At 31.5% G+C, this 14,662-nt stretch overlaps 1 protein-coding gene across 11 annotated transcripts in view; it reads left to right on the top strand.

The window, feature by feature from the left end:
- Gapvd1 (GTPase activating protein and VPS9 domains 1) overlaps window positions 1-14,662 on the top strand; it is an 85,560-nt gene that overhangs the window by 21,120 nt on the left and 49,778 nt on the right. For all 11 annotated transcript variants that reach the window (XM_076497638.1, XM_076497639.1, XM_076497633.1 and 8 more), the window contains 5 exons: window positions 5,466-5,597; window positions 8,281-8,464; window positions 10,632-10,825; window positions 12,356-12,497; window positions 12,636-12,759. In XM_076497638.1, the coding sequence (XP_076353753.1) occupies window positions 5,466-5,597; window positions 8,281-8,464; window positions 10,632-10,825; window positions 12,356-12,497; window positions 12,636-12,759 (776 nt within the window). The remainder of the gene's footprint in view (window positions 1-5,465; window positions 5,598-8,280; window positions 8,465-10,631; window positions 10,826-12,355; window positions 12,498-12,635; window positions 12,760-14,662) is intronic.

The following is a 14,662-nucleotide window of genomic DNA, read 5'->3' as shown; positions in this document are numbered from 1 at the left end:
AATCTTGAGTTAAATTCACAACTAGCATCTCTTTTACCACCAGTTTCAAAGTCGTATGGAGCAAGATTCAAAAGGTCAGTGGGCAGTATACTTCTGTTGCCTGTTCAATCTACCTTTCCAGTGGCTAGGAAGTTGCTGATACCTAAAGCATTGCCAATACCCTCTGTAAAAGCTTTTATTAGCTATTTAGTGCTTCTGCTTCATCCCACACCTTTTTAGCCATTGAGACTTGGGCAGAGCAATTGCCTCTTTCCTTTTCAACTGATTATCTCTATGACTATAATCGTGCCTTTACACTGGTGGAACTCAAGCTTGCTCTTTATTGGTCTGCAGTACATCTGTCAGACCTAATTATATACATTATAAGATGTTGGGCCATCTGTTTCCTGCTTTTCCTATTCTTATGGTGAACCTGACGATGACCGAAGAAGGTTGAAACATTGTTTGCTCCTCTACGTAAAATATTTTCTCAACCCAAATGAGCTGTTTTTACATATATACTATTCTTATGGTTGTTTTTAATTGGATTTGGCAGGAGGATGCTTGGCACCAGGCTATTGTCCTACCTTTTTCTAAGCCTGGGAAACATCCCAAGATCCCTTCAAACTATCATCCACATGGTTTGGTTCCCCAATTCAAACAACTTCCTTTAGCCCATCCAGTATGGGTTCTGATGGCAGTGCTCCATCATGGATTACCTGATTCAACTCAAAATGTTGATCAGAGAAAACTTTCTCAAGTAACAACATTTTGTGTCAGTTTTCTTTGACCTTGAGAAGGTTTACAATATCACATGGAGGTATGACATTTTAGGAGACCTCCACTTGTATAGGCTGCATGGCCATTTGCCCATTTTTATTAAAACATTTTTAATGGGCTGCTAATTCCAAGTTCATGTGGGCTCAACACCTTCTTGTTCTTTCCCACAGGAACTTTGAGTCCCTCAGGGCTGTCTTGAGTATCACACTTTTCAGTATAAAGATTAATGCCATTACTGAACAATTCTCCCCTTAAGTTGCAAATGGGCTCTATGTCGAAGACTTCCACATCTCATGTCAGTCATTAAGCATGAGGTTTGTTGAGAGGCAGCTACAAACTGCCCTCAATCATTTACTGAAGTGGACCATAGCAAACAGTTTTATCTTTTTTCTCAAAACCATTTGCATGCATTATTGCTGCCAACAGGGTATTCACATTGATCCTGAACACCATGTCAGTAAAGTTGTGCTTCCTGTGGAGGTAAGTATTTCTTGAAATACATTTTTATTTTAATAAAATATTAACCTCTGAGTCATTTCTATCATTGTTTATAAGGACAGATTTTATGCTTCAGATAGATCATGCAGCATTAAAGTGGCTGATGAATTTCTGCAATTCAAAATCAAAGATAGCAATGTGATTTCAGAAACTGAAGGAGAACAACTTTAAAATCATGAAACACTCTGCACAGAGCCATGGAAATGTTGCTACATTATCCCAAAGACATTGTATTACTTGAGTTTATTCACTATGAAAAGATGGAAACACATGATATTAAAGACAACCGATCTAGAGCATAACAGAGCAGAATATAGGATGAGATGCTGACAGATGAAGAATTAACATGATCTAACACTAATCCAATTAGTTAGCATATCAGCAATGGTCTAGAATGACTCTCTTGACAGATAGTGACTTCATATTGCTCAAATATATATTGGATGCAGTGGGATTTGTTATGCCTATGAGAAGACTTGTTATTTTATAGGATAGAAATTATTATATTTAGTTTTCCACAGTTACTACAATCATAAAGACATTGATCTCAACAAACTTCCAACACCTGGATACTTAGATGTTTGAAAGACATTAGAGAGAGTAAAAGAACACTTCTATTTGATTCACTGTATAAGTCTGTAGAGAATTGGTGTAAATCTTGTTAACCATCCTGAGAATCAAAAGGTCGATGTTTAAAATAGTAGTGCTATGTTGAAGCACCATTTGAGAGAGTTTGTTAGTTTACTTTGTATTATATCACAGAGTAGCAGTGATAATAAATACATCAGTGGTGGACTGTTTTATAAATAAGAAAACAGAAACTCTAGCAAGGAAACTTGTGATTTTTTTTTTAAAGTTATGGGTTGTTTGTGAACTTCATGCAGATCAGGGATGGGATCTTGAAATGTAGAAAAAAGCTGAAAACTTGCTGTTTTGTAAATGCAGGCAAACCTGGATTTCTTTGTGGTGACACAGAGTGTCTATACAATACCCACTGCAAAAGAGAGAAAACGTAAAATTAAGTAGATTTTGGGGGTGCTTTTGGTGTAGTGAAAAGAATCAGTGATGTTGTTTAAAAAATTGGGGAAAACAGATGATCCAAGCTCAAATTCTTACTTTGTAATTTGTATCTTACAATGCATTTAGTGGCTAAAACATGGTAGTAATAAATGAAATATTTTTTAAACATATAGCTGTTTTTTATTTTCTTTAATTCTGTAATTGTGGAGTTCGACAAAATGCTGACAGCTTCAAGTATTAATTACAGTAGAAGCATGTTGACCAAGGGATAAGCTTCATATATCAGTTATTCTTCCTATCTTTCCTTTGTTCACAACCACCTGCAGCAGAAACAGAGATCAACAGTAAAAAGTACCTATACTTTCTAAGCTATTATGCTTTCTAACCTGATATATATCTCAAATTTATAATGACATATTCTACATACAAGTAAGAAACAGTGCTCAAAAATTGAAGTTACTTGTGGTGAATGCTCATATAATTATTACTAAAGCAGTTCAGCTACTGCATAACAAAAACAGCAGAGCAAATGCTAAATATGTTATAAACCTAATTTCATCCAATGCCATTGCAGAACATTGTTAAAAAACACAAGTTACCATGAACTGAGAAAACTACATATCTGCCATTAAATATCTTATATATATATGACACCTTTTTCAGATTGAAATATGGAATTATGAACTTTATTTTCAAAAACAATAACTACCTAAAATTAACTATTGCAAAGGTTGGTTTATCTTATGTGAATGTAAAAGATGCTTCTTAATAAATTGTGGTTAACTTGTCATAATACACTTCATCAAAGTCATCTTTCAAAAATGTATGTGCCATTTTATTTGCTTAAAAATTGGTGATTGTAATATGTGTATTTGATTACTTATTACTTATTAACATAGTCATAATAAAAAGAATTCAAAGAAAGTTAAATGTTTTATATTATTGATATAATTTGGTCTTTTGAAGAATAAATGTATCCTATAACTTATCTACATTTGTTTCTATTTAGTTTCAGGTAGTGAGTCTGTAGAGTATACCATCTCCTAAAAATGCATCAGTTGAAATATCAAGTAATAAAGGAAAAATTAATATCTGAAATTAGTGATTATATACATGCAGTGTTTTGAAAAAAATACTATTCTTTCCTTTTTCTGTGCCTTAAAAATGTAGGTAGTTTCAATTAACCAAAATTTAAAAACAAAAATTCACACATGCATATTTTTATTACGTGTATTGTGTTTTACACTCTATTAAATTGGTTAAACTTTGCAACCATATTCCTGTGGTAGTCTTACATTGTCACAAGTGTTTCTTATGTGATGTTAGTGAACTTTTCTACAGTAGGTACTTTTAATAATTCTTCAGTCTTGTACCAGTGTGTTCACAGGTGACACCGATCATGTAGAAGGCTAGAACTACCTGAAGGCTGTTTACTTTCCTGGTTTGGAATCTTTTGTGGGAACTCTGCAGTTACCAAATTTTATATCAGCAGCAAATAAATCTCCCTTTGAACCCATTCCTCATTATGTTTGTAATGTTTATATTGTGGTCAGTTTTCTCAGTTTACATTAGATCTCTTTCTGAGATAGAACTCTCCATTTGGAGTGTAGTATTGCCAGAATTCTATATATTCGTCACCTATACCCACTTGTCCACTTATCTTGTATTAACAATCAAAGTATCTGCTCTTGGCTTTGTTTTAAAGTGTGCCCAGTCTCAATTCTTCATCTTGGTAAGGTCAGAAATTTAGGTTTAATTTCTGCCAAACATTTTTCACTAGGTATAGTCATTGGAATTAGTGCTCATATCTGAATTGTACGTGAAATTATTGCATTTGAACTTTTGAAAATATATTTGTTTTGCTTTTCAAATTATATTTAAATCATTCTGAACTGTTCTGTATACTGCAGTATCTTGATAAGAACTGCATAACCTAAAAAAATCTAATGTTAAAATCTTGTATATGAAATTTAAGGTCATAAATTGCATTTAATTTACCATTGCATTATTTTTTCATAATTCTATATATCATATTTGTTGTAGGTGTTTCATGTTCTGAGTAATCATAGTTTGATGCTTTATAGGATAAATATAGGAACTCCACAGATGTCCTTCCATAGCTGATACAACTTATACCAAGACTGTTTTCTTCTGTTTTCTCCATAGACTTTTCATATTTGGTTGTGCCATTTTCCCTGTACCCTGGCCTGGAATGGCCAGGTGGTTAAGGCACTCGACTCGTAATCTGAGGGTCACGGGTTCGATTCCCCATCACACAAAACAAGCTCACCTTTTCAGCTGTGAGAGCATTATAATGTAACTGACAATCCCACTATTCATTGGTAAAAGAGTAGCCTAAGAGTTGGCAGTGGGGGTGATGACAAGCTGCCTTCTCTCTAGTTTTGCACTGCTAAATTAGGGATGGCTAGTGCAGATAGCCCTAGTGTTGCTTTGCAGGAAATTACAAAACAAGCATTTCCCTGTACCTGCAGTGTTAAAACAAGATTAGATCATATGATCATTAACATATGTAAAACATGTTTATGTGCTAAATTTGTGTGTGTGTGAGACAACATTTTGCAACTGACCAACACCTGTTAAAACTACATTTACAACCCATTTTATGATATTGTGAAGCAATAGGCCATCTTAGAAACTTAAAAACAAAGAACAATGAGACCCATGTACAATATTAAGCTCTTAATAACATCCATCATTTGGATACAGACTTCCAGTATTGATAAAAGGCATAGTTAACTTGACATTATTTGTTTATAATGTGAAAAAAACTGCAAAATGTATATATGATGAGAGAGAGAAATTAATGCCGTAATTGTCGTTCAATCATTTGAAGTAGTACAACTTATCTTTATTAGTTTTACAGTCAGTGTCTTAAATGTGTTCTTCCATGTTTTATGACATTTTCATCATAAAACTAAGCAAAGTTAAATGTTTTTTTCATGGTTTAAAAATACTCAGTGCTTTGATATTGTTTTTTTATCAGAATACGAAATGACTAATTTCGGATTTTAATCTAAAAGAAAAAGAATGAAGTATTGATTTTTTTCATAGTTAATAGTGATTCTTTTATATTACAATAACGTGTTTTGGTTTATAGTCCTGTTTGTCAAGAGTAGATCTGTGTCTTGATTTAGCTTTGTTCTTTTGGTCTATGTATGTTTCTGTAGGACTGTATGTCAACACTTCTGGATCTCATCCTTGAGGGTAGTTCAGATGATTCTCCAAGCGATCTGGTTTCTCAATTACACGATCTCACTCGTTCAGCTGTGTTGATTACTGAACAAGAACTAGCTAGTTTGGTAAGTAAGCTCACTTTATTTAACCATGTGTGAGGAGTTAAATGATTTTGTTATAATAATATATTAAAGTAGTGACTAAACATTTCTTAATTACTTGTGCAGTAATACTGACTGTATAAGGCATGGGTGCAAGTAATTCTAAAATATATTTTCATTCATACACATATGTGAAACTTAAAGATAATATATACCTGAAAGTGCAGTACTTTAAGAAGTTTTCGAGGAAGGATATAGATTAATTGTAAGTTAGTAAATTTTTGAAGGTGAACAAAATTGTTATAACTAAGTTTACACTTCAGAACTTAAGTTGTAAATGTCATTATATCAGAACAGTGCAACTCATTAATTTTGAATCTGATTATATATAATAATGGATTTGGAACATTAAAGTAGATAATTATTTCCTCTTGTGTATTTTGAGCTTTTCAGTACATGTAACATTCAAATTTCAAGTAAAATCCTTATTTAGCTCAATATTTCGTTTTTTTTTATTGATCAACACTGAAAGTTTGAAGATGTTAAATGAAACTGAAACTTGGGCAGTGTGCTCTTCTCACTATTGTAGATCAGATAGTCTAATTTATGAAGTACTGAAAGCCTATTTAAGTTGCATTCATACTGTCAACAAAATGTGATTCAGTATTTCTGAATGTTGTTAATGCTTTACAGAGAATGCTTAACTGACCATATTTTTCCACTCTCCCACCTTCCTCATAACGTATTGTACAACCGTCAGGGTATCTCATGTAAGCTCTGCTTACCCCCCTCATAACTGACTTCTACATTTGTGAACACCCCTCTTCACAACTGTAGAGGTGAAGTTAGTAGGTTATATATTTGAAAAAATGTATAATATCATTTTCTTTCCTCATGTGAACTGGATTCATTCAGTTAGGGCTCTCACATTTCACCTCTGTATTTAACCCACTTAAAATTTCATATTTTATACTGAAGCTTCATTTAAGAATTCTGTCCTTTGAAAGTGGACAAAGGGTAAAACCTGGTGACTCCTTATTCCTAGGTAGGTGCTTTTCCAACTTTTCATATTCACAGCATTAGAAACTACTGTTACCACTAGATATCTCAGCTTCAACCAGGATAATGGTCATCTGTTTTTTCTCATTTATTTTTTGATGTTCCCATTGCACTTTCATGACATTTTTAGCCTATCTTTGGGACTAATTGAACCTTTCTTTAGGTCTTCTTGATTGTCTACAGCTTTGGCCAGTTGTGTGCCTCACTGGCCTTTTTCAGTATGGATGAAAAGGGGCTACAATTCCTGGAGTAAGCTCACTCATGATACATGACTAGGCTACTCAACTGAGAATCTTCCCTTTCAGGAGTAGTATATTGTATTCTTTCTACCTTTTTATGCTACCACCTGTGTCTGGTTATTGTTGGCTCTGTGTGTATAATACACCATTACCATTCTCAAAAATGACATCTCTTTCCTGAATTAAAGGGAATAATCAGCAAAGAGGTTCCACATTGAAAATAATGCTTTTCTTCCAAATGTTCTTTAGGGTCCAATCTTTTTACAAGGCTGGTTTTCTCCGTTCATTCTCTCTCAAATGCAGCTCTATAAATTACTTTTTCTGATTGTTTATTCCACTTGAGCTCTATTTGGACACACATTTATTATGGTCTAGAATACTGCCTTACTGCCCTGTAACTTGTAGTATTGTAATTTTGTGTCTTTTTCACATTTAATGGTTTCAAACTCCTTTTAAATGTGGTTATTCTAACATTCAATGTTTAAGAGGTAGGATTACTTGTTTTGAATTTTAAAATAGAAATGAATTTCAAAGATGTACATATCTCTAAAATACTTCCCTTACACTTCCTCACAACAAAGATTTTATCAGAACTGTAATTTAACAGAAAGTAGTGCTTAGGAAGATCCAGTGACACTTGTACAATAAGTTATGGTTGAATAGAGAGTCATAGGTAAGTGATGTGTATAATAAAAAAAAAAAATGGTAATTTTGATATGTCTACTCAACATGAGATGTTTTCAATATTTTAGAAGTGAGTACGTTTTAAATTAATTTTAGTTCAAAATATGTAAATTTAATGAAAATATTGAATGATGAGTAAAGGAAATGTATCAGTCTTAAAAATACTAACCCAATTACTAGCTCTGTAGTTGTTAAACACATCTTCTGACCTATATATGTACCAAAATTGCATTTTGGGCTCTGACTTCATTAATTAAAGGGTCCTTCATAATATCATAAACATTTTATCATCTGTAGGGTTTTTTTTTTTGTGTTACTGTAATTGGTGTAAATAAACAGGTGGAGATGATGTCCTGCATGTATAAATATATGGGTGGAGATGATACAGGATTAAACAAAAATACCAACTAACATTACTGTTGCCCTGTATGCATTTTACTTACATAGAAAATGAGTAATTTCACCACATTTGTTTCATTTATTATTCATACTTCATGTTGTAATAGGAAAAAACAAATTACTTTCGGTGGCATCACGTACAGATCCCACCCATATATTGCACTTCACTTTATAAAAACTAGTTAGTAATAATTATGAGAGTTAAATCATTATTATAATATTTCTTGTTTATAAAAGTTATTTATTATATTGTACAACTAAACCTTGCAATGTTCTGCTGTTGTGTGTAGTCTTGTGATAGTATTTCTTTTTATCACCAACATTAGATAGCTTTTCTAAGGTGTATTGAAAGTGAAACTGAAGAGGAATTCTTAAAAAAGACATTAGGAACACTACTTTCTAGCCTCCCACAGATGATGCCTTCAAGTAATTCTTCTCTAAGTCAATCAAAGGTGCATTCAAGTTCAACAAGTACTCCCCCCACTTCCAAACGAAATTTATTGGGAAAAGGTAAGGCACATAGGGTGACTATAAGAAAAATAGTACTTTGAAACTTTAATGTTAAAAATATATTTTATAGTGAAAGAAAAGTAGGTTATAGTATTAAGTAATGCAGGTTATCAGGAAATTGTACTCAATACATATTTTTGGAGCATAATGTTAGTCAAGGAATAAGAAAACTGTAGTACTGACAGAAATTACAGAGATGCCAACTATTTCAAATGACTGAGCATAATGATTGTAGACAGAGCCCTTTCACAGTTTTAGTCCTTTAAGATTTGCCAGAAACAAGACAATCTGGTGAACGAGGACTCTCTTTTTTCATCTTGTGAACAATCGCATTGGTGTTTATATGCTGCTTAGAAAATGAGAAATACCCATCTGTGCAAGCGCTGATTGGCTGACAAGCACTGATGACATAGCTATGGATTCCCCCACTTACCCAGTATGGAGAAGCACCACACTCAAACTATTGGTAGACGTCGGAGATACAAATATTTTTTATTATTTCAAGCGCAAACATGATTATCACACGTAGCCATTTGGACTGTGTCTTTTATTTATTATCAAAATTTATTTGTATCTCACTAGAAATTTTCTTTTCACCCCTTTCAAGCCCTGGGGGAATAATTTATCACTATATTGTATAGGCCTATATAATATATAATAATTTGGGAGTTGCAACAAGTCGTAATATTTGTCTGTATGAGCGTATAGTCGTAATGTATACACCAAAATCATAACGATTATGCTGAAATTGTAATGGTTGGCATCTCAGAAATTATAGTATAAAAAGTATAAAATATCTTTATTTTATTGGAACATGACTTAGGGGTAAGTGTATATCGATTATGAATCCGAGAATTAGTGGCTTCAAGCCCACTGTTACAAAGAAAGAAGCCCCATGTTGATGTTGTGGCCAAACTATAACAATAAAAGTTGAATCCCATTATTCACTTATAAAAGAAAAGCCTAAGGTTTGACAGTGAGTGCTACTGAGTAGCTGTTTTCACTCTAGTTTATCATTTCAAAATTAGGAACAGCTTTGAGCAGCTAGCTGGTATGCAGGTATGTGTAAATTTTTTAACAGATAATACTTTTAATAATGTGAGAAAACTGAAAGGCTAACAATCACATAAGATGTTTTGTACTTAAATTTCTCAACTTTTTACCTTTATTAACTTTGAAGTCTTTAAAAATCATTTCTCCACTATAGTTTTAAGTGTTTTATATATTTTATTGTTTGTTGTTTGTTGTAATATACTATCATTAAATATATTTATTGCTAGTCAATTAAAGTTTTTAATTTTTCCATATTTTGTATTGCAAGCATCAATCGCTGTGGCTTATTTTTTGTATTCTTGTATATTATGCTGGCTCAAGACAGGTTGGAAGGGCTCAAAGAACTCAACACAAAATCTTAGGTTTGAAAAGTTGTAAAAATGTAGGAAAAATACTAACAACCAAAGAGAAAGGAGATATTTATGGTGAAAGTTTGTGTGTAGAAGTTAATATTGCATCAAATGCTTGAAAATTCAACTCCAGATAAGATCATATTTTGTATGTGTGTGTGTGTGTGTATATATATGAAAATAAAATTGAAGAAGCTGTTGTAAATGCATTTGTTGCTCTCAAAATTATTACTTTTCCCATTAGTTTAGCAAGTGATGAAAAATCCTTTTTAAGACTAAAGTTGATAAAAGAAAAACAAATTTTACATCTTACAATTGGACAAGAGGGGAGGATTAAATAGTTTAGCAATAATTTTTGTAGGAAATGAAATGCCAAAAGAAATTAATATGGACACATTAAGATAAAAAATAAAAACTTTTACCTTTTAAAGGCTCATTAAGTTCTATTTTCCAAAGAGTAATTTTTTAAATAAAAATACACATTTTTCTATCATATCTATACTCTATATTCAGAAGTAAATGAACAAATATATTTAAAATTTTGTAAAGTACAGAAAAATAATTAAAAATATAAAATTTGAAAAATGGGTGGAATTATTTTATCTGCGCATCCTTTAACCTGTACGTTCTTGGCTTGAAATTTTCTTCATTAAGTGTTGAAATTGAGGACTTCACAAAGTATTTTCTATCATTCATTATTAGAGATTATAATATTCAGTCAAAGGTTTATTTTTTTATAATAAATCTTTATAATTATGCTATAGTTGCTGTACCTAAAAAGAACTCAAAGGTTGGACCTCTTTCAACCACATCACAGGATGTTGTAGTTGATGATAGTACATCATCTGTTGTTGAAAATGACTTAAATACTTTGGAACTTCCCCAACCAGATGATGTTCTGGTCATTTCCTTCAGTACACTAGAGTGGGATTGTCCAGGGATGCTAAGTGAAGAAAAGGTAAATAGTTTTGTTTCTTGCCAAAAAAGGAAATAGATATGATAATAGGTTAAACAAGTGTGATTCATCAGTATCAGTTATTGTGATGAAAACCATTAATTCACTTTGTAACAAATCAGAATTTGTGCAGAAGAAAAACAGTATAGAAAAAATCAAGATCCATTCAACATCAAAAAGAAGGGAATGAACTCTGTACTTAAAATTAAGGTTTTACTATTTCAAATGTATACGTATTCCAGTGAAATCAAACAGGAAATCTTTGAATGTGTGTATGTGATCATTTGTCAATGTAAATGTGTTCTTTTGTTACTTGTTTTTATTCTGCAAGTTCTTTGTACATTCTAAAGTCCTAATCATCTTTTTAACAAGTCTTTCTGAAAATTGTAAGAATGATGAGACTCTTGTATGTTCCTTGATTTTTCTTTTATTAAATTTTTTGAATAGTGCAAATTATAATTTGCTAAATGATAAGTTTATTTAGGTGATTATAAATGTAAAGTATTCATTGCACACTTCACAATTCAAATTTTGCTACCCATCTTCCGTTCTTCTTGAATATAAGTGCATTTAATGTTTACGCGTGTGCTATTAATAATCTTGTACATTGTAGGTTAAATTTAACCAATCTGGTAGTAAAGTTCTATACAAATGTGATCTATTAACAGAATACATTTAATCGCTCATTTAAAAATAAGCAGTGTGTAATCACAAGTTTTGTTCTTCAAATATATACATATGTTAGTATGTATGGTACTAGATCAAAAACAATCAGTAAAGGCCCAGCATGACTTGATGATTGGAGTGCATGACTCATAATGGTGGCATTGACTCGCTATGGTCCCTATAGTCTGTTGCTCTGAGAAGAGGGATGACTTGTGCAGATAGCCCTTGAGTAGCTTTGACCAAATATGAAACTGTTAAACAACATGCAAAATTCACTCATATTTTATACTAAAAATATGTTTTGGATTAAATTTGCAAATAAAATTTTTGTGATCAGAAGTATCGTTAGTAGCAAGGGTTCTCTTGAACTACCGATTCATGCAGTGTGACCACTTACATTTTTTATACCCTGGCATGTTTATATTGACTTGAAACATGATCATGTGTCAGCTTAACTTTAAACTTTGACTTGGTTTACAAACCGTACAATAATTAATTTAGTCATTTTATGACAAATATTTTGATAACCAGAAGCAAGGAAGAATTAGAAAATTCAACACAATGCAAAAAAATTTGCATCTTATTGATTTATAGATAAAGGCTATTTAAAAAAAATCCATTATTATAGCATGCCCCTATAGTCCCTGGAATAGAAATAGCAAGCATTCTTTGGATTTAGCTTACTTTTTACATTTTTTTTTTATTACATTTGAATTTTATTTCAATTTAGATCAGAAATTTTGGCATGCTTATGTTAAGGAGTTGTTCAGAATTGACATTTAGTTAAATGTATTTTCTATGTGGTAATAAATTATTATACAGTGTTAACATTTTTCTTTGACAATAATTCTCTCACATTTTGCCTAGGTTTTACGATTAGAGCAGCAAAAGAAACAGAATCGTGTGAGAATGAATCTGGACAGCTTGACTGGAGAAGAAGCTTATAGTGTAGCTAGTGGTCCAGAGAAAAGAACCAGGTTCTCTCTCTCTCAGGATCAGGAATCAATAGGTATATTTGTTTACAATTAATAAATTGAGTGTATTCAAAATTGTAATAAAAAAAGTTGTGCACAGTAAATCCTAATTTAGATTCATTATTTTTTTGAAATATCATTTATTATGAGGTTTTTAAAAATAATAATTTCAGGAACAAGTGATAATCTAGAAGCTATTTCTGAAGCAGCATCCAATCATTCAGTGTCATCGTCACTTGATCTAGAAAATGAGAATGAAAATGACAATTTATCAGACATGGTTTCAGCAAATGTCAGGTGATTTTTCTTTTTTTCCTAATTTCAAACTTTGTTCTGAAGTATTTCATTTTTGTTGAAACGAAAGTATCTCAATTGCTACAAAGTAAGTGAAAACCTCCTTCTATGATACAGCTTGTTCTCATTGAATAAAATTTTAGAAAATCTTCATAATAAAAGTACAGGGTCAGTGTTTTTCCAATAAAACTTAATATATCCTGTAAATGTTGTTAATTTTCTATAAACAGATGTTATTAACTCATTTCAAGAGGTAAATGTTTCAATAACATGGGTTATACTGGCTGCCAAACATAACCATTAACATGAAACTGAAACCTAAAGTTTAAACTTCTATTGTTATTTAGAAATTAATTTAATCAGTGAGGCTTAAAAATCTGCAGATATTGTTTGTCTTTTTTAACCCCCAAAAAAACAATCAGTGTTAAAGATTTCATTTCAAGTGTATTTCATAAAGAGTGGACATTGCAGAGTTTGAATGTAATGGACTGCTAATATCTGTCTCTGCAGCAAAATAAATTATACTGAAGCTTTATTTTGGTCAAAGTCAAATATCATAACTGAAGAAACTCTCTCAACATTAGGTTATGGTATGGTTCTCAGGAGTCAATCAAAATACTTATTCTTAATAATATAGATATATACTGTCATTGTTGGGCTTAGGAGTCTTCCATACTAGGTGTCTGTGATTTGTCAGTGATTAAATTCAGTAATAAATCAACAGCACACACTTCATTTGTTTTCAAAATAATGTGTGGATTATAGGCATATTATAAATACTATATATATTTATATATGTTCTCTTCTTGTCAGATGTCCACTTAGGCCCACTCAGTTGCTTTAGGATTTCAGTTAAACTGAACTATCTTCTTTGATGCAATCACACTAGTATTCTGTGTATGGTTCACTTACAATTATAGCTTGGGTTACTGCACTCGTATATTATACTTTCAGTAATTGTTTGGTCTTTTTTCTTAAAAATTTCTTTTGTTCCTTTTGTCCAAAAACACTCATGTTGATTCAACTACTTTAGAACCACACTTTCCTTTTTATTATTTCCTTTTCTTCTGTTAGTCTAACATATTAAACATTATATATTTATATCTTTATCATTTTAATCATCTACCCATGTTCTAGAAATCTGTATTTTCCAATGTCAGTGTATTGCACGCAATTTTTGATAGTCTCGTCATCGGTGAATTATAAATGCAGCTTCCTACAATTGTCTGCTTTTAACTCTCTTATTATAAACAAAACAATAAACGATCATAAAATAATCACTGACAATATAAATGAATCAATAATATCTGTGCTTTTTAGTCTTTTACCTTATGACATACTGAACTGCATTTTAAAAAAATGCAACTAATATCTTTGACCTTATTCTGAAGGAAGCCTCATTATAAAAGCCCAAACATTGTCACATTGTAGAAACAGGCAGAAGTAGTCCATTGTAAAGCCAAACTCTACAGCTACTGAAGATGCTTCATTTTGCTGTTATTAAAATTCAGTTGATAGACTGATTTGTTGCTTCAGTATATAATGCTAATAATTGTTTTACTTGATTAAAAGTAAGAAACATTTTATAGTTTATTACATGATTTTGTATCGAGAATTTTAAAGAATTATGTTACAAAGACAGTGCAGTAGTTCTGCTTAAATGAAACTTTGTTGGTAATACCAATTTCTTTTTTGTGAACATTTTAATTTTGTACTACAATTAATTTTATTATTAACTATATATATACTATATATATAGTTCATCCTTTTGTCTTAACGTATGTTTTCTTTTCTGTTTTAAATAACATCAAACCTTAATTTAACGTTAGGAACCTTTCATTATTAGAAAGTTTGAATTAAAGTTTTGGATATGGAACTTTTCATCGAATCTTGGAGTTCATTACTT

This window comes from Tachypleus tridentatus, chromosome 4 (assembly GCF_004210375.1).
Source record: "Tachypleus tridentatus isolate NWPU-2018 chromosome 4, ASM421037v1, whole genome shotgun sequence".
In the NCBI taxonomy this organism is placed as follows: domain Eukaryota; kingdom Metazoa; phylum Arthropoda; class Merostomata; order Xiphosura; family Limulidae; genus Tachypleus; species Tachypleus tridentatus.
Note: the sequence above shows the minus strand (reverse complement) of the source record. Positions and strands in the feature narration are given on the sequence as shown.